The sequence below is a fragment of the Myotis lucifugus genome, unplaced genomic scaffold (genome assembly GCF_000147115.1).
Source record: "Myotis lucifugus unplaced genomic scaffold, Myoluc2.0 scaffold_65, whole genome shotgun sequence".
NCBI lineage: Eukaryota > Metazoa > Chordata > Mammalia > Chiroptera > Vespertilionidae > Myotis > Myotis lucifugus.
In genome coordinates, this window is record NW_005871113.1 from 33,268 (window position 1) to 53,599 (window position 20,332).

A 20,332-nucleotide genomic window follows, 5' to 3' on the forward strand; every position below is an offset into this window, starting at 1 on the left:
TTAGCAGTTTAATATACTAACCTAACCCAAGATAATAGTGTATGATATGTAAAATGTGAAAGGAGTCAAAATTAAGTATTAACTTTATTTTTAATTTATTCAACAAATATTTGATTGTTGTATACCTGTCACTGTTTTAGTCACTGGGATCAACATTAAACAAGACATTCTCAATGAGCATTTTTTATTTCTTGGTTACTTCTGGGTATCTTTACATTTTGGAATTGTCTGTAACAGCAGTCGCCAACCGGTGGTCCGCGAGGTCTGAAAGATTGGTGACCGCTGGTCTATAACTTCCTTATAGTTTTACAAATATTATAAAAGTCTCACAATTCAGAGATTGTAGAACTTAATTAAGAGACATAAATTAGCCAAATGTAATAAATGTGAAATGGTTTTTACAGATAATCAATTTTTAGTTGATACTTGTACATAAAGTATAAAAGTTAATTGATTTCAGAGAGGAAGGAAGAGGGAGAAAGATAGAAACATCAATGATAAGAGAGAATCATTGATCGGCTGCCTCCTAACACTGCCCCCCATTGGGGATCTAGCCCACAGCTCAGGCATGTGCCCCGACCTGAAATTGGTCAACACTCAACCACTGAGCCACATCAGCCAGGCATAGTTGATACTTTTTGTGTGCAAGAGAGCATAGTAAATAACTATAATAGAAATAGTTTGTTTTAAAATAAGCTTCTAAAATAAGAGTCCCTTGCAGTTTTCTGCACCTCTTAGTGGTGGCATATGTAAACTTAGTCCATGATTTATAGAGGGGGGTGCATGAAAGCAACCACTTGCTTTGTAATGCCCTCAGCTATTCAGCCTGGAAAGAACAAACAAGTCTCAATAGCTCCATTATAGGTTTTCTGATATCTGAAAGATTATTTTAAGATAACATATCTTTGTCTTTCCTGGAGTCAGAACTAAAATTAAATCTTAGAATTTGAGTAGAGATATGTAGGGTGTTGCTGAGGACTTTCTTTTGAGAACTTAAAAGTCAGATTGACAGCTATCTTCTTGGATGGTGTAGATGTAGTCCTGTTACGTATCGGGGGATTGGACAAGATGACCTCGTGAGATTGCTTCTAGCTCTCTTGTTCTATGAAAGATACACTCTCCAAATGGGGAGGGTGTGGAACCTACCTTAATGAAATCCTCTCCATGTAAGTTATTCTAGTCTAGAGTCTAGTCAGTTTTGCATTTGGTTCAACCTCAAACACTAATATTCTCTTCAAATATATAATTCTGTATGTGAAGTTCTGGTGGGAGTGTGTGGGCAATTGCGAAGTATCATTCCTACACTCTAAAATTAAACACAGGATGAGGCAGATCTATTTTAAAACTTACCCAGTACTAAAATGTCAGAAGAACATTGTGGAGTGAAATTTTAGCATAGTTGAGTAAATATTCAAAAGTATTTTAAAAGTATCCTATATAATAAAAGGCTGATATGCAAATTGTCCCCTCAACTAGGGGTTCGACCTGGAGTTTGACCAGGGGGCAGGGCTGCCTGCCCATGGCCCCTCCTCCCAGCCGGCCCCGACCGCCCCCCCCCCCCCCCATCCCGATCCCGGGCTGGGCCGGCCAACCAACCTCCCGCGTCCCCTCCCCCTGGCCGGCTCTCTGATTGGCCCCAATTGGGGCCAGCCAGCCAGACCCCACCTGTGCACGAATTTGTGCACCAGGCCTCTAGTTTGTAGATAATGATGTAAACTTCAGTGTGTCTGTCTAGCAGTTGTTAGCTACTAAGAAACATTTACCAAGTTGAGGTTCATTGAAGGATTAAAAGGCCTGGAATTTAGGAACTGAGATATAAGGCTTTTTATATCTGTCAAATGTATGCTGTTTCTTAATGGTATTTAATTCAGTGTTTTCCTCAATTGCTGTTGAAAGTGTCTTTTAGTAGCAATATGTCTGTTCCTATCTGATTTTGTCCAAGGGAGACTCTGCTTACTTCAGTACAATCTAAGTTTTACAAAAGTACAATTGAATAATTACACATTGACTTCCAAAGGTGTGAATTATTCCTTCACTAAGTATTTATTGAGTACCTGTTGTGTGCCATGCACTTTTCTAGGCCTTTGGAGATACAGAGGAGAGAACAAGACAAAGTCTGTGCCTTTATGAACTTAATCTTACATTTGCTAGTACCAGGCTACACCATATGCATCAATGCTTCTGTGCCTACACTAGAAAGTCCTTTAAAGGGTCAGGATTCTGTAATGTAGGACATTGCCTTCTAAAATGAACGCTATATTGTAATTGTAAGAAAAAATGCTTTTTGAAAAATACAAATTAATATTCTCATTTTATGCCAGTATCATGCATTTGTGTAAAGGCTGGATGCAGAGATTGAAAATTTTGTGGGAGGATTTTGGAGAAGAGCTAGGATTTCAAGACATTTTCAGGAAAGGAAAGGAAAATGCCTAAGGCCTTTGGGAAAGAAGTGAGCATTCTAGATGTATATATGGGAGTGACAGATGGCAAGGAGGCTGAGAGATCTGATAGGGAGAGTAGAGTTAAAGTGGAATGGAATTGTGTTTTTCTCCAATGATCATGTGAAAGGTCTTGCTAATGAATTATAGATCTTATCCTGTATCTGTTTCCCACCATAAGGCAGTGAGTCCCCATTGTCTGCACAAATTTTCCTTGGGGACAGAGACAGGTTGGCTGTAGCTAAAATGTAGGGTGAAGCCAGGATGTCATCTTTGTTACCAACTTTGTTAGGAGCTTGTGAGGCCACCAGCTGAGTGCATAGAAGTGAATTCTTCCTTATAGTGCTGGTTAGCAGGTCTTTGTGAACACATGGTTATTAAGTAAAAGAAGTTGATAATGAAGGTCATGGATGTACCTTCCTTATAGGGGGAAATGTCAGTGTAATAATTTGTAGAAGTACCTCTAATATATTAATGATTGCTTTAGATATCATTTGCCCTGTGTTCCAAAGTATGTTCTTGCTATGTACCTCGTTTATAAGTAAGCTTCTTTACGTATGTCAGGCCTTTGAAAGAGTAAATTTTGTAATAAATTTTGGAAGTCATACATTATGTACCAAGAGTTCAAAAACATATGTTTTGAGTCTCTTTATTTGAAATTTTGTTTCTCACTATATGCATGTACTTTTTAGTCATTGGTCCCAATTTAATAATTTTAGTGTGTATGCATCTCTTATAAAACAGCTTCTAATGGATGGAAGGCATGTGAATTTATAGATGGATACTGAAAACTTGTGAAAAACAGTTCAGTGGTGTCTGGGTTAATTTTTTTCAAGATGAATGGTCAGCATGAGAAACATCAGACCACATTAGACTCGATTAAAATACTGGGATTAAAAGTGGAACAGTTTACTCATCTGTAATTTACTGTAACCCATGTGGCTCTAAATGCAGACTGACAGTTTAATTCTTGTGTTGAAGAGGGCTCCTGTTCTCGATAATAGTATATGCAGTGTTCCCTATCTTCTTTTACAGAGGCTGCTCTTTCAAAAAGCTTTCAACTCTCAGCAGTTAGTTCACGTCACTGTCATTAACCTGTTTCAACTTCATCACCTTCGTGACTTTAGCAATGAAACAGAACAGCATAGTTACAGCCAAGATGAGCAGCTGTGTTGGACACAGTTGCTGGCCCTCTTTAGTAAGTATTAAATCGTTTTAACTTTCTGTTCCATCTTCTTTGGCCTTTTCATCATAAAGTATTAGTGCTATATAAAGAAGTGTCTTGTATGTCTTAATATTGAATCAAGAGGCCCCTACTCTAAATTCTGTTCCTTATCTGCTGACATCCATCGTCAACTGTATCTGTAACAATTTTTAACTTGGGAAAGAAAATGCCCTTTTAGAAAGAAGCTGTGAGACTGATAACACAGTTTCAAATATCTTATGCTTTCTGTATACATTTTTTCTTTTGAGTGTCTTTTCTTGGCATCCTGTGCAAGTGTCCTCTCCAGAACAAGTCTCAGGAGGAATCCCACAATGCCTATCCCCTTCCTGCAGTCAAGGTCTCCATGGACTGGCTGAGACTCAGACCCAGGGTCTTCCAGGAGGCGGTGGTGGATGAAAGACAGTAGTGAGTATCTTAGAGTTTCGTGTCAGCTTTTGTGCTTTGTTTGTTTGATATTCAAAGATATGCTGAAACCACCTTAGAAAACACAACATTTGAACAATGGAAGGCTGTATTTCCCACCCACTCTTTGGAAATTGAACTGAAGACCTCTTTATATGCTTTCCCTTTATTTGTTTGAATTCTTCATGTGAGGCACAATCTTAAGGATTTCTGACTTTTTGTTCCCCCCGTCCTTGGTTGCCATCCTGGGGAAGTGGCATTTTTCACATTCCAAAGTGAAATGGAGATAAAACCAGTTTGTTTCTTATCCACTACAGTATGCTCCAATTTTTGTTTAGGAATTAAAAGGAAGAGATTTTTTACTTCTTTCCACTATTTTCTATACATAACCTGTTTTGTGTTGCCTTATAGTAACGCCCAATTTGAGTTATATTTGTTTGTTTTAAGCATAGAATATTTTGGTCATCGCCATTTTCTCTCTAATCTCTACTTAGAATAATTCTGACAGTTCTTAGGAACTATTGGTTTTAGAGTGACAAATGAAAGCCTTCAGCTTACCTTTGATTGTGGGAACATTTTCAAGAAGGCTTTTCAGTGAGTAGGAAGTTCCTCCCCTACATATTTTGATGGTGGATATAAGGAGAAGCTCTCTGACATTTCTGCTTTGTGTCCTAGCATCTACACTTTGACCAAGGGCACAACCTAGAAAATGTCCAAGCCACATTTAAGACCCTGTGATCCCTTTACTTAATTCTCTTTCCTTTCCCCCTTAAACCTAACTATAAGTTCATTAACTCTGTGAATAGAGTTTAGTAACATAGCACAGCATACCACACATCTCCTTTTCATGTCAGTGTGAGCATTGTAAGTAATGTATATTTTTAAACATAGCTTCCTGGCACAAAATTTTCATTTCTTTATCCAGAGGCTATATCATCCTTCCCTTCTGTACTTTAAAACCCAGAACTTGTGTTTGGTATAGGAAGTTGTATCAGTGACTCTATGAAAGAAGAATTCTGTGTTTTACATTTACTTGAGAGTTTTTATGTTTATGGGCAAGGATTCATCTGTTGTGTTTTTGTTCCTGCAGTGGCCCTTTTGGCCCACTTTGTGCATCCCCATTTCTTTCATATATATATATTATTGATTTCAGAGAGGAAGGGAGAGGGAGAGATAGAAATCAATGATGAGAGAGAATCATTGATCGGCTGCCTCCTGCATGCCCTCTACTGGGGATCAAGCCTGCAATTCGGGCATGTGCCCTTGACTGGAATTGAACCCGGGACCCTTCAGTTCGCAGGCCACCGCTCTATCTACTGAGCCAAACCAGCTAGGGCTGCATTCCCATTTCTTAGCATGGCAAAAAGGTTATTCAGCCAGAGGATATTTACAAACCTTTTTCCCCCTCTTTCTTTCGTATCATTTACTCTTCCCCCTGCCTCCTATCAGATATATCAGGATTTTTAGACTTATGCCCTTGCAGGTTATTTTATTCTATTGTAAGTTGTGTTACAACTCATTTTAAAGACAAGTGTGGGTTATTTCTCTAAAACTGGAGATTTTCTTTATATGTTTCTCTATATATCCTTTTGTACTTCTTTAAGTGGCATATTCACATATTTCAAAGTGCACAAGCATTAGTAATTGTTAACTTCCAGCTTTTCTCCAAGTTGTGATTACTTAAATCTAATTTCTGTAACCTGGGCACCTTGATCTAGCCTTTTTATCACACTTTTCACCAATATTGGTTGTAACACATTCCAAGAAAAGCTTAATGTTGCCTTAAGTAGAACATGATTGTTTTAAATATTTTTAATATTTTAAGTAAACATTAAAATTTTTAAAAATATTTTACAAACTTTCACAAAAATAGTTTGTGTATTAGGAAACAGAGTTTAGAGGTAGGGATATTGTATTGTCAGCGTGTATATTCATCACGTTGACTAGAAAATGTGATTTGACTGTTGTAACCATACCCTGTTTCAGATTAAGAACTAAAAAGGGATTCCACTTTTTAGTGATGATATAAGTGAAAGCTCTATAAAAATATAAAAGCAAGTTGCTTCTCTGGTCAAAGTTTTCTCAGTAAATACCAATTTTCAATGTTTAAAACAGAAAAATTATTAAACTTAACCAGCTGTTAAGTTAGGAGCCTAGGAAACATCTGCAGTAGTATCTCATGGAAATTTAACACTCTGGTGTATCTTTCACCTAGACATCTTTGAAAATATGTTTTAGGAGTCATACAGTCTTTAAAATGCATGAAGTCTAGGTCCTCGAGATAACATTTTCATGGCTTATTAGTGTTCTGGTTTCTCTTGTGTGAAAATAAAGTGTGCACTATCACTTTCATTTTCAGCATTTGGCCCTGGCTGATTTCTCTTCTAAATAGTTTCCATCCCCATGAAGAGGATCTTTCAAGTACTAATGGTAAGAGCAACCTCAACCTTGTGCTGTTGACATTGTTCTCCATCACTAATGGTGGGCTTAAGGCCACAGAAAAGCAGGTTTGTGTTTGATGTTAAATTTAATATATTAGAAGTGACTTTGAACTCTATCCCGATTGAGTGGGTAGAAGTAGAGGTGATGTTCTTCCAGCAGCTTATTCTCCTATTTAGTTGCATCTGAACAGGAGCCCAGAGAGTGCAGTACCTTCAAATTCTTTCCATCCTCCTCATTCTTATAATTTAAAAAAAAAACAACACAAAAAACTAATGTAAACAGCATTACTCTGTCAAAGTAATGCCTACTTACCATGAAACATTTGAGAGATACAAATATAAGAACACAAGTCACCTATGGTTCTCTCACAGAGATATGGGATAGTGTGTTTTCTACGGGCCTTTTTTTATGTGTACATACACAGCCTGCATGTGTTTGGTATCAAATTCAGCTTTGTACTTGCTTTTTAAATTTAACATTATATTGTTAGCAAAAGCTTTGTCATTTAAACATTTTGAAACATGATTTTTACTGGCTGCATAATAGTCCATACTATGGATATGCCATAATCTATTTAATCATTGTCTATTTGCTTTAAAAATTTCCCTGTTATAAATAATTATACACTGGGGGAAAAAAGGGGAACAACTGTAATAATCTGAACAATAAAGATTTATTTAAAAAAATAAAATAAATAATTCTACACTGAACAATCGGTAGTTGACTTCTTTCTGATTATATTTCTTCCATTAGATCTATGCTCCTCAAGCATTAATTTGCAAATGAATCTCCTGGGACCTTGTTGAAAATGTAGTTTATGATTCAGTAGGTTTGGGATAGTGCCCAAGATTTTACATTTCTTACAAGCTCCCAGATGATGTCAATTTTGTTATTCAATACTTTGGGATTACTGCATCTGAGGCTGTGAAATTTTAAGACTGCTGAGGAAAAAAAAGGCATCATACTGCAACTCAGCACTGGGTATAGGTGAATGTTAGGGCAGTGCGCAGGGCCCAAAGGCAACATGCAGGGCTTTGACGGGTAAGTTACTATAAAGAAGAGCAGGGCACTATGAATAGCCTATAGTTTCTCCAGAGACTTTTTTTTTTTTCCACTTCGAAGTATTCTGCTAAACAACAGGATTTTAATTTAAATATTTACAAATCTTGATTTCTACCCTTCTCTAGCTACACCACTTCCAGAGGAGTTTGAGTTACAAGGATTCTTGGCTTTGAGACCTTCTTTCAGGTGGGTGGCAGCTGGAGGAGGCGGAGTTCGTTGCTAGTGGTTGCCATATTAAAATTATCAGGAATCGGGCTTGGTTGTGGAAGCTCTTGATCTTTCTTAGCTTTTCCTAACGGCAACTGAGAGTCAAAGTTTTGATGTAAAATGGATTTGTATATTTTGTGCCTTTAATGCCTATGTAATACCAATACTAAGTGCTTAAAAAGTATGGAGGAAAGGAAAGAGAATTGCTTCTTCCAAGTGATAACTTATTTCCTTTTATACTTCCCTTGAAATCAGAGGGAAAGTCTCAAAATGGCAACAAAATGGAAACCAAAGGGTATTGCTTGACATATTTCATATTAAAATAAGAATAAAGCACTCTGTTTTCCCAGTCATTTTGTCTCTGTTCCTTCTCTTTCAGAGGAATAACTTCTTACTCCTTTTCAAGTCTAGCCCTTTCATCTGTGTCCTTGATCTCATCCTTTCCTACCTTCCTAAGAACCTTGTTCGATCTATCCATCTCTCTGCATTGTATTTTCAGTATCTTATTTTTTAACAACCAATTGCTTCCTTTTGGCCTACTAGCATTTAAGTATGCCCTATTCTTTCTAAAAAAAATAAAATTTATGTCTTGGCCGGGTGGTTCAGTTGGTTAGAGCGCCGTCTCATGCACCAAAAGATTGCAGGTTCAATTCCTGGTCAGGGTACATGCCTAGGTTGTGGGTTTGATCTTAGGTCAGGAAACGAATGGGAGGCAACTGAACCAATCGATGTTTCCCTCTTGAATTGATGTCTGTCTCTCTCTTCCTCCCTCTCTCCCTTCCTCTCTAAAAATCAATAAACATATCCTTGGATGAGAATTAAAAAAAAAGTAAAAATCACAACCTCAGCTTTCTCTTCATCATTAAACTTCTAAGAGTAGTGTGCACTAGTCTTGCTGACCTGCTTCACAGCCAGTTATTTCTCAGCCTACTGCAACTGTGAACTCAGTGCTCTCTCCCCTAGTTAGCAAGTTGTATTGAGTTCTGTATAATTTTCATCCTGCATAATTTTTTTTTAGCATTGAGTCTGTTAGTCCCCTTCCTTCATGAAACCTTCTTTCTCTTAGCTCTGGATCATCGTTCTCCTTCTACCCTTAAGAGACTCAGTTGCATTCTTTCTTTTGTATTACATGCCTTGGAATATTGGTATTCTCCAGGGTTCTTCCCTTGCCCTTTCCTTCCCACTACGTTCTTCTGGGTAATCAAATCCATCCTTTTGTCTTGAGCTTTCACCTCTGGGATACTAAGACCAAAATTTTCAGTTCTGACTTTTTTTAGAGTTCAGACTCATATTTCTAGCAATTTTAAACTTTGACATGACCAAAAATGAGCTAGTATTTTCCTGTTTGGTCAGTAAAATATGATCTTTCTAAATTTATCTGTATGCCATTGTCCAACTACATAAACAGTTCTTATTTCTGTTAATCTTTCTCACCAAATCTTTGTAATTCTGTGTCCAAAATGCCTTTTAGATACAACTCCTCCCATTTATTTCCTCATAGTTCAGGCTTTTATCACCATTTACCTGGGGTAAAGAAGTTTCCTAATCACCTTCCCTATTTAGAGTCCCCCTCTATAGTTTATTTCTACCCTGTTTCCACATTATATTTTTAAAGTGTAGACCTGATGATGCCCTTTACTAATATAGAAACAGTTCAAGTGGCTTGCTGTCCAAATGCTTAGTTGTTCAGCATATTTTCTATCACTATGCAGTGTAAGTTTTCAGCCTTATTTTCCACTTACACCCTCCTCCCCACTAATACCTACCTATACATACTCTACATTCACTCTGTTATCTTCTTGAATAGCTCTGTGTTTTTATTCCTCCAAAACTTTTCATACTATGCCTAGAACATTTCCTTTTCCTCTTCGTCCTTCCCTTACCAATCTGTAAGTGCTCACTCATAACTAGTCACGCTCCAGCTCAGATACCAGCCATGTGAAACCTTTTCAGAGCTTATCAGAAGGAACTAACTCTCCTTTTTCACTCTCCACTCTAATTCTTTCCATAGTGTGTTTTCTGCTTTGCTTCATTGGATTTAAAATCTTTGGGAATATAAATTAAAACAAATGTAGTTAATTACATCAAATAGTTAACTTGTATGGAACAATCTGAAGCCATTTCAGTTAAGTAGATGCATTTGGTTGCCTGGGAAATATCTTTTATAACTTGCTTATATTAATTTTAGGAACTTGGATTTTTCCAAAGGCCACCAAGGTATTACAGGAGACAAAGAGGGTCAGCAACGACAAATACGGCAGCAGCGCTTGATCTCTATAGGCAAATGGATCGCGGATAACCAGCCAAGGTATTTCATCAAATACACATACACAGCCACCTATGTTTTAGTCTTTGGTATAATACTACTGATTATAAACTCAGAAGACAAAATGATGGTAACATAACAAATTATAACCCTGGTGATCATTATACTCTTAAATCTCTCTTCTCCCCATTACCTACCTATGGTAGAGGAATTGGCCTCACCCCCTCTTTATCATGAGCTTCTGCTCTAATTCATAAACATTTAGGTAAATCTAAGTTGTACATTCACAGTTATGGTGCTTGGTATTGATTGACAGGGCCATGGTGATCAGTTTCAATCTGAACAGACCAGGATGGAGCTACTGGCTTATTAAATACAAAGCACATAGGGTAGTTGGTGTAGTGGAGGGCACAGGTCTTAGAGTCAGATCCGTTTAAATTCAGCTTCTAATTCTGCCACTTCCCCAGGTCTATGTCGTTGGGATCCTCTGCTTGATTATAACCTTTCCAAAGTCGGTCACTATTTCATAGTCATTTTGTACTGAGGTTCCTGTCATACTGTGAGCATTTAAAGTGGTTGCATGTTTGAGTGAACTTACTACCTCTTAGCTTAGTTTTCACACCTATAAAATTGGAGTTATAAATAGCTACTTCAAGGGCCTAATCTAGTACCTATGTTTAAAACATGCTCAGTATTTTTAATTGCTGCAATTATTGGAAAACATTAAAAGGGCACGGATATGTGTTGTTGTGTTGAATATGATAATGAGAATCTGAGTCTCTACATAACTACTTTTTGTGTTACCTGAATCCACATTGTTATTTCCTGCTGTTTCCAAGTTTTTAGGGCTGGGAATCTTTTGACTGTTGGATCCATACACAATTCAATTGTACTGTTTTTTAGGTTTATGTTTTTCATATATGGATTTATTTTTACTTTTTTAGGCTGATTCAGTGTGAAAATGAGGTAGGGAAATTATTGTTTATCACAGAAATCCCAGAGTTAATACTGGAAGACCCCAGTGAAGCCAAAGAGAACCTTATTCTGCAAGAAGCATCCATAATAGAGTCACTGGCTGAGAACGGGAATCCAGGACTGAAATCGGTGCTGTCTACGGGCCGAAATCTAAGCAACAACTGTGACACGGGAGAGAAACCAGTGGTCACCTTCAAAGAGAACATTAAGCTACGAGAAGTGAACAGAGACCAAGGAAGAAGTTTTCCTCCCAAAGAGGTGAGAAGGGACTATAGCAAAGGAATAACTGTAACTAAGAATGATGGAAAGAAGGACAACAACAAGAGGAAAACAGAACCCAAGAAATGCACCTTAGAAAAGTTACAGGAAACAGGAAAGCAGAATGTGGCAGTGCAGGTAAGCTGTATTTGAACTATAAAGCAGGTAGAGGAAGGCTCACACAAAAGGCAAGATTTTTCATTTTGTTCCTAAAGCCTTGACAATTGGCTATTCTAGAAGCTTGAATGCATTCTTCAAATGCTTCATAGTAAGTCTTGTAAAGAGCTGTGGTAGGTGGTTACTTCATTGACCCTTGGGAATTATATGAGTGAGAGAGTCTTAACTTGTTTGACATGTTTATCAGTTTTGTTCAATTTACATTGTTTGAAATGACCAGTTGCAGAGTTGTCAGTTCCACAAAAACTTACATTTTCTTTTGAAAATGTAATTGCCATTTGTTAATGCTGTAGTGAGAAATTGGGGGTCTTTGATAGATCCAATAGAACTAAAAGTAGAGTAAGGCTGGTATAGGTGGTGGTGTTTTTTTAGAGTCACTGTACAAGATAAAAGATGAAGATGACGCTCTTTTCCTTGACATTTATACCTGTCGCAGCCAGTAGCATTATTAGCACTTCAGTGTTACCCTGGCCATGGGAATTTGTAAAGCAAGAACCCAAGTCTCCTGCTGGGAAAAGAGAAACACCTCTCAGTTATTTGCATCTTTGGGGTGTATGTTTGTTTTAATACCTTTCCAAAGCGGTACAGATTACTTTATATAAAAGGAAAGGGGTCTTTGTACTGGTTTTATTAGTACCATTAATGTTTGAGTAAATGCCATTTGTTTTGTTAACATATTTTGGCAAATATATTTGTTGGTAGTAGGCATGAGGAACCTTACATTATTGGAGGCCTCTTGCAAATAAACTGCCTTCAATGTGTTTCTCTTGCAGGATTTTTGGGGGGGAGGGAAAGGGAGAAATAAGAATATAATAGTTCCATTTTAAGATTAGTAGAGGGAGAAAAAGAAAAAACATGGTAGAAATTAAGAAAAGAAACGGAGAAAGACAGGTGCAGCGGAAAGGTAAGGGGAAACCCAAATGAACTATAAAACTGAGGTCTCAGTGCTTTAGGGATAGAGCCCAGCATTTCCTGCCTGCTCTGCCTCTGTTCTATATAACTGCTTCCCAGCACAGTTCAGTAGAAATAAAATCTCTTCCTGATCTCTCATCCCTCTTACATCTGCCTGTAGATGAGTAAAGAGAGCCTGGTAGCAGTCAGTGGATCACCACCCTCTGTACCTCATCCTAAGTTTTCTGTAAACGGTATCTGTTTTCCTGCCTTTTACTCATCTTTTTTTTATTTATTTATTTATTTATTTATTTATTTATTTATTTATTTATTTATTTTTATTGTCTAAAGTTTTACATATGTCTCCTTTTCCCCCCGTCTGACAACCCCCTCCCCCCCTTTTACTCATCTTGAGCAGTGCCTGGGGCGTCCACCTCTTCTGCTCCATGTGCAGGACTCAGGGCCTGTTCTTTAGAAAGTATCCTATCTGTTCTGAAGGGTGGTAAGGTGCAAGGTGGAGGGTGAATGCCTCACTGGTACCCTTAAGGCTGCCCAGATGAAATTAAACTGAAGGCCAAAGTGGGTCATCATTAATTTATAGTTTATGTAAGTTATTTAATGAATTAGAGTAATTCATAAAGGGCCCTGGAACCTATAACAGGCAACTTAAGATCATAGGCAAGCTTTTAACCTGTTGGCATTGGGTGTCTCATTTGTAAAACAAAGGAGCTCTCATGTCCTTTCCATATTTAATATTTTTATGATTTTGTGAGGGCAAAATAATTATATGAATAAAATGAAGGCATGTATCTTTTATTGGCAGTTAAATCACCTACTTTGATTTCCTCTTTATAATTTAATCTTCAGCATATACTTTTTTTTTTTTGACGTAGTGGTCTTTTAAATACTTTCCTAGAGTAGATGCTTCTTTCTGACACGTTTGAGTTTCAGATTATTATAGTTTTGCTTCTGTTGGTCACAGGTAAAATCCCAGACAGAACTAAGAAAGACTCCAGTGTCTGAAGCCAGGAAAACACCTGTCACTCAAACCCCAAGTCAAGCAAGTAATTCCCAGTTCATCCCCATTCACCACCCTGGAGCCTTCCCGCCTCTTCCTAGCCGGCCAGGTAAATATGCTTTGTAACTTCTTCTACTTGATACCTCTGTGTAGGAGTTTCTATTCATTCATTGAGTAATTCATACTCTATTGGAGTGACATTACTAACTATAGTGTTAAAGGTAGGAGGAAGGAAGGTAAAGTGGGAGACATCTGTAATACTATCAACAATAAAAATACATATATTTATTTTTTAAAAAGGTAGAAGGAAGTTAGGTTTTCCCTAATGCTTATGAAATTATTTTGGAGCCATTTCTCTGGTAGTTTATATACAAGGGCAGGTTTGTTATGAAGGAATTCCTGTCACTAAACATGATGTTTAGAACACTCCACTTGCTTAAGTGGATAGAAGTAGCAGTCAGTAGTCTATGTTTAATTTTTGAAATGAAATTAAAGATTTTCATTTGATCAGTCTTGATGGTTGACCCCTATCTTTTAGAACTTATGAGAAGACCCCTTCCCCACCTTATTCCAACCCAAATGACTTACTTTTGCCTTTTTTTTTTTTTTTTTTTTGCTAAGTTTCTTTAGAACTAAAGCTGTGTTCTTTTGTTTTAAAGGGTTCCCGCCCCCAGCATATGTTATTTCCCCTCCTGTGGCATTTCCTATGGGCTCAGGTTACACCTTCCCAGCTGGTGTTTCTGTCCCAGGAACCTTTCTTCAGCCTACAGCTCACTCTCCAGCAGGAAACCAGGTGCAAGCTGGGAAACAGTCCCACATTCCTTACAGCCAGCAACGGCCCTCTGGACCAGGGCCAATGAACCAGGGACCTCAACAACCACAGCCACCTTCCCAGCAACCCCTTACATCTCTACCAGCTCAGCCAACAGCACAGTCTACAAGCCAGTTGCAGGTTCAAGCTCTAGCTCAGCAACAACAATCCCCTACAAAAGCCGTGCCAGCTTTGGGTAAAAGCCCTCCTCACCACTCTGGGTTCCAGCAGGTAGGTGACATTGTACCGTCCAGCTGACTAAGGAGGGGAAGGCTGAAGTTAGTCAGTATTCAGTTATTTGAAAATGCTAGTTATGCTTTCATACACCTCTTAGACTTGTAATGATGATGAAAATATAAAAGTATTCTCTTCGCTGATTAGGAAAGTGTAAATGTTTTCCTTTCCACTTTTGTAAAGGATAGTAGATCTTAACTACTATTCTTTGCTGCTACTACTTGTTAGTTTTATTGGAAAGTATTTTCTAGAAATAATTGTTTCCTGTGTGAACATAAACTATAGAAGGGAAGTAGAATCATAGTCTTGATGAGATGTTAAGAAAGCTGTGACACCAACCTTAAATATTGTCCTCCACATAGCACTTGAAACCGGAGGGAGACAGACACACTCACTAAACCTCTTAAATGATTGAATTGAAAGAGCGACTATGAGTTCAGTGTCCATAATCTGTACGTAGATGGCTTTCTGTGTATTGAAAAACCTGAATGGTAGAGGAAAGCGCTGCATTGCCGAGAGGTGTTGATTGTGAAACCAAGTGCATTCTGTGATTCCTGAGCACTGAGTGTCAGGAACATTGCGTTTCATCCTCATCCTGATGACAGGCTTCTGTTTTTCAGTATCAGCAGGCAGATGCCTCCAAACAGCTGTGGAATCCCCCTCAGGTTCAAGGCCCATTAGGGAAAATCATGCCTGTGAAACAGCCCTACTACCTTCAGACCCAAGATCCCATAAAACTGTTTGAGCCGTCATTGCAATCTCCTGTAATGCAGCAGCAGCCTCTGGAGAAAAAAATGAAGCCTTTTCCCATGGAGCCATATAACCACAATCACTCAGAAGTCAAGGTCCCAGAATTCTACTGGGACTCTTCCTACAGCGTGGCTGATAACAGAGCTGTGATGGCTCAGCAAGCAAATATGGACCGCAGGGGCAAGCGGCCACCAGGAGTCTTCCGTCCAGAGCAGGATCCTGTGCCCAGGATGCCCTTTGAGGTGTGTGTCCTTTCCTGTCACAGGCGCTTGAGGGAGAGGTCTGGGGCTGCAAATCTTTTGAATTTCCCAGTAGCTATTTCTAAAGGTCACTGATGCATAAGTGTCATGGAATGCTACTGGGCAGTGGGCACAGCGCCTGGTCTCCTCTTCACAGTTGCACAGTATGTTGGATTTGAGGAGCTGAAGGGTCCTGTTACTGAGTTTAAACTTGACAGTCTGGCAAAAATGTCATGTGCGGGACTCTCTAACCCACATGTTGGAGAATTCGGAGACAGCTCCCTGCGTTGGGCTGAATCATCTAAGTTTAAAAATAGTTCACTCCACATTTAAACGAAGTGCTTTCTGAGAGGAATAGTCAGCCAGTTGTCTTTAATAGTGGAGTTCCCCTTCCTTGCCCTTCCTATTCCTGAGACACAGGGATGTGTTTGTAAGTTGGTCATTAGCACAAGGTAAGTTAGTCACTTTGATCCTTTGCAGTTTGACTCATGAGCCACTTTTACCTTTTACGTTCTGCTCCATCAGTATTTGCTTCTTTGTATTGTCTTGATCTTTGTCGCCCACTCTGTCAATTTGCTTTTGTGTTTCAGAGCCTTTTCCTTTGCATAATCCTGCTTCACTATTAATGACTTCATCCCCCAATCATGCCACTGCTCCTTTGTGCTTTTGTCATCCCTATGGCCTCTCACTGTGCTCCTTTCTGTCACTAGGACCCCAAGGGCTCCCCTCTGCTTCCTCCGGACCTGTTAAAGAGTCTGGCTGCTTTGGAGGAAGAGGAAGAGCTGATTTTTTCTAACCCTCCTGATCTTTACCCAGCTCTGCTGGGGCCTCTCGCCTCTCTCCCTGGAAGAAGCCTCTTTGTATGTATTTAACCTAATTCTTGCTCTAACCCCAGCTGCTTTTCTGAGATTTTAGAATAGGTGATTTCTTCTTTTGGGGGGCTTTTCTTTTTTACAGAATTGTAAAGTTTATTTTTCAACGGCCCAAACTGGCCTTCAAATGGTAGTAGAACATAGCAAAATGTTTCTGACGGCCTGGTTCCCCAAGACCTTACATTCGTGACTTTGTTAAGACCATCCTGAGGGCTGGGCGCCCACAGGTTGTGATGCTGGAAATTTAACTTACTTCTCAAGTGGCACTTCCATCTGGACCCAGGAATGTCCAGTGTCATTAATCTTATTTAGAATCGTGAGATTTTTTTCTCATGAACTCAAAATAGGAAATGAAATATGTTCTAGACAGTTTACTGATGCTTTTGAATGCTATGTGGCTCTTTTCTGTTTGGTTAACTAAGAGCCGTGATCAGAGCCAGAATTGTATAAACAGAATGCTAAAAAGAAGCGTCAGAGTGCCATAAATGAGTGACTACAGCAATAAATAACTACAATGACATAAAGTGTAAGACTTCATTAGTTGTATCTTTTAAAAAAATCTAGATCCTAGTCTGCATTTCAGAGGATATCATGCTGTACCTATGCCCGTGTTTACATTGTATTTACTAAGATGGGGAAGTAAAAAAAGAATGTGTGCTGTGGCTGTTTTCTGTCCTTCACCATCTTAATAAAACGTGAAACAGTTCTGATTTACTTTCTTCCCCATAGACATTGGGCAAGAAAATGTAAAATTACGTTGATTTTTGTACTAGGAGAAATAAAAGCTTAATGGCACTGGTGACAAGCTGCCGTCCCTGGCACTTGAAGTTCCCTTAAGAATTTGGCTTGGTGAGTGGCCATAGAAAGCTCCCATTCTACCCCCCCCCCCCCCCCCCCAGTTAGGAGAAATAAAATCTGAAAACTGAAGTAGTGGTGCCCTGACTGCGCCTAGAGGTGTGGAAACCCCAGTTGCTGACCTGCTGTCACTACATGTCGCCTTGCTTGCTTTTCACGGGTGGCTGGAGGGTTTGTGGGAGTGTCTTCCTCTCTGTCTACCTGCTTCCTGATCCCTTGTTCCTGTTGCACTTGCCCCTTCCGTAGGAAATGAAGCTCATGGAACAGTTGGGGAGGGGCATATTAGTGTTTATTTGTTACATGTTTTTAAAGAAAAACCTTGACTATAACCCTTTCTGTATTTAACATTGTTAATGATATCATGTGTATGAAAGTGGCTTGTGTGTAGTAGGTGGTTAATAAATGCATGTTGATCAACTATTCAATGACAGCAAGCATCAGAGATCCAGCTTTTTTCCCCAATAACTTTCTTGTAGCTTGACTTTAGCAACTATGTATTTCAGTACAGGGTGGGGTAAAAGTAGGTTTACAGTTGTTTGTATGGAAAATATTACAATAATTAATAATAATACAAGAATAAACTCTGTGTTTAGCGCACTCACTGCTGTAAACCTACTTTAGTCAACTGTCGATAAAGCTGCGTAGGGACCATGTTCACAAAACCTGTTGTCAAATGGATTTGAAAGGCTTTTCTTCAGTCGTTAATGTCCATGTTTTTAAAAACTTGGGGAGAAAACAGTGCCAGATCCGTTCAGCATCTTGAGAGTGTTCCAGGGTCACTGGTCTCTGCCAGGATCTCTGTGCTGAGTTAGAGGGCCTGATCGAGGAGGAGAGTCTGTAACTCCCTGTGGCCACTGGCACTGAGCTGGCGTCGTGGCCTTAACAGATTTGCACTCACATCTTATGAGCCTCATGCTGTACACTACGGTGGATACAAGTGCGCTTACAGTACATTATGGTCTTATACTTGGGCTGTATAGTGTCTTAAAATTAATATTAAGGAAATGCAAGGCATAATCTAACTACCTTTTTTTTTTTCCCGGGACTGTGAAGAAATCCTTATTGGAGAAGCCCTCTGAGCTCATGTCACATTCATCCTCTTTCCTGTCCCTCACTGGATTCTCTCTCAACCAGGTGAGTAAACAGTGAAGAATCCTGCTTTGCGCTGTCATTATGGGCTCCCATGTTCCTTCCTGTCCTATTTCAGTATGTCTGCTTTTCTCTTTCATATATTGGCACATTTTGGATTCTTTATTTTATCCCCTCTCTCTCTGATTGGGTACACTAGAGACTTGTATATTACAGGTTTGAATCCTTTGACTTCTCAATATTGAAATCCTTAGGGCTCTGTTTCGCTTAATAAATTATTCATACTTTTTAACGTCGGTGGTTTACGTAGATAGAGCAAAAGTGTGAGGGAAAGCAAAGGGAAATTAACAGGAAAGCTGAAAGAAACAAATAAAAGCCTTCAAAAGTTTGCCTTAAGAAAAGCTTAAGGTGTCCCAATCATCTGTGAACCTGAACGTGGCATTTTCTAAATACTTTTCCTTCCTTGACATGCTTCTGTAACTTGACTGTCATTTCTTTCAGGAAAGATACCCAAACAACAGTGTGTTCAATGAGGTATATGGGAAAAACCTGACAACCAGCTCCAAAGCAGAACTCAATCCCGCAATGGCCCCCCAGGAAACATCCCTGTACTCCCTGTTTGAAGGGACTCCGTGGTCCCCGTCACTTCCTGCCAGTTCAGGTATTAACTAGTCTTCAAGGAAAGGTAGACCTTGCATTACCAGTAAACTCAAATTGATTAAGAGTTAGAATGATTTTGTCATTGTAAATATATTGTGTTGATTTTTTTTCCTAAGTAACTCCTGAAAGAAAATAGAGAAAAAGCCTGATGAGTTCGTTTACATAACAAATGCCATTGAAAAAGCTTTTTCAGCCCCTCCAGTGTAGCTCAGTGGTTGAGCATTGGAGGTGAAGGTTCAATTCCCAATTAAGGCACATGCCCAGGTTGTGGGCTCAATTCCCAGTATGGGGTGCGCGCGCACGCGTGTGTGTGTGTGTGTGTGTGTGTGTGTGTGTGTGTGTGTGTGTATTTAAGGCTTTTTCATATCCTCAGTAACCAGCAAAACAGCAGAGTTGTAAGGGAGAAAAATACGAGTTCCAAAGGATATCAGCTGTTTTTTAGTTTTGTTTGCAGACATTCATTCTTTGCAGGAAAACTGCAATTTTTAAAAGAGGTTTTTTTAATGCCCATTTTATAAATGGAGTCTGATTTAATAGCAAGTCTTAAAGTTAGACAATTATATTTCTCATATAGAAGACCAATGGGTACTTATGTGGAACAGGTGGTTTGCATTAGTGGGTGCACTTGACAGAATCGTCTCCTGCTTTGTTTCGTTCTGTTTTGGGCAAAGAATGTGCCTCGTTATTTATGTTTAGAGAAACAGGTTCCTACATCTAGCAGAGTCCTTTTGGGGGCCCTTATTTTGCCTTTCCTCCAAAACCCTCTAATTACTTTTAGTAGAATTTAAGTGACCAGATCTACAGGAAACTTTAGTTCTTGGCATGTTTGTGAAACAGCTTATCTATTGAATGTCCTCTTTTGCTATTATTTAATAGATCATTCAACACCAGCCAGCCAATCTCCTCATTCCTCTAACCCAAGCAGCCTGCCAAGCTCTCCTCCAACACACAACCATAATTCTGTTCCATTCTCCAATTTTGGACCCATCGGGGCTCCAGATAACAGGGATAGGAGAGCTGCAGATCGGTGGAAAACTGATAAGCCAGGTGAGACCCAAACTTCACAAAAGTAAAATAGCTTTACTCTGTCTTTCCCTGGTTTGGGGCTTTTGGCAGTGATAAAACGTATTCTTGAATTCCAATCTCTTTTCATCCCTTAGCCATGGGTGGGTTTGGCATTGATTATCTCTCAGCAACATCATCCTCTGAGAGCAGCTGGCAGCAGACCAGCACTCCAAGCGGCACCTGGACAGGCCACGGCCCTTCTGTGGAGGATTCCTCTGCTGTCCTCATGGAGAGCCTGAAGGTGAGTGGATTTCAGGAATAAGAACCACAAGCAATGTTGCTGGTTTCATTCATATAAATAGCTAGGTTATTCCTAAGGCCCCTACACTTGATTAATTAATAGCACATATCTAGCAGAGTTCTGGAAACATGGCCTGCCTTATGAGGTTCTTGAAT

General features: G+C 39.2%; 1 protein-coding gene across 8 annotated transcripts in view; it reads left to right on the forward strand.

The window, feature by feature from the left end:
- The window catches only part of SMG7 (SMG7, nonsense mediated mRNA decay factor), a 43,691-nt gene that overhangs the window by 20,614 nt on the left and 2,745 nt on the right, over positions 1–20,332 (forward strand). For 3 of the 8 annotated variants that reach the window (XM_006089848.3, XM_023754724.1, XM_023754726.1), the window contains 14 exons: positions 3,474–3,636; positions 3,912–4,068; positions 6,425–6,495; positions 7,695–7,755; positions 9,965–10,084; positions 10,987–11,275; positions 13,326–13,470; positions 14,021–14,403; positions 15,027–15,398; positions 16,106–16,255; positions 18,176–18,256; positions 18,713–18,872; positions 19,748–19,918; positions 20,032–20,177. In XM_006089848.3, coding sequence (XP_006089910.1) covers positions 3,474–3,636; positions 3,912–4,068; positions 6,425–6,495; positions 7,695–7,755; positions 9,965–10,084; positions 10,987–11,275; positions 13,326–13,470; positions 14,021–14,403; positions 15,027–15,398; positions 16,106–16,255; positions 18,176–18,256; positions 18,713–18,872; positions 19,748–19,918; positions 20,032–20,177 — 2,469 coding nt within the window. Of the gene's footprint in view, positions 1–3,473; positions 3,637–3,911; positions 4,069–6,424; positions 6,496–7,694; positions 7,756–9,964; positions 10,085–10,986; positions 11,414–13,325; positions 13,471–14,020; positions 14,404–15,026; positions 15,399–16,105; positions 16,256–18,175; positions 18,257–18,712; positions 18,873–19,747; positions 19,919–20,031; positions 20,178–20,332 lie in introns of all 8 variants that reach the window. The other 5 variants (XM_006089847.3, XM_023754723.1, XM_006089849.3 and 2 more) reach the window with 3 other exon arrangements.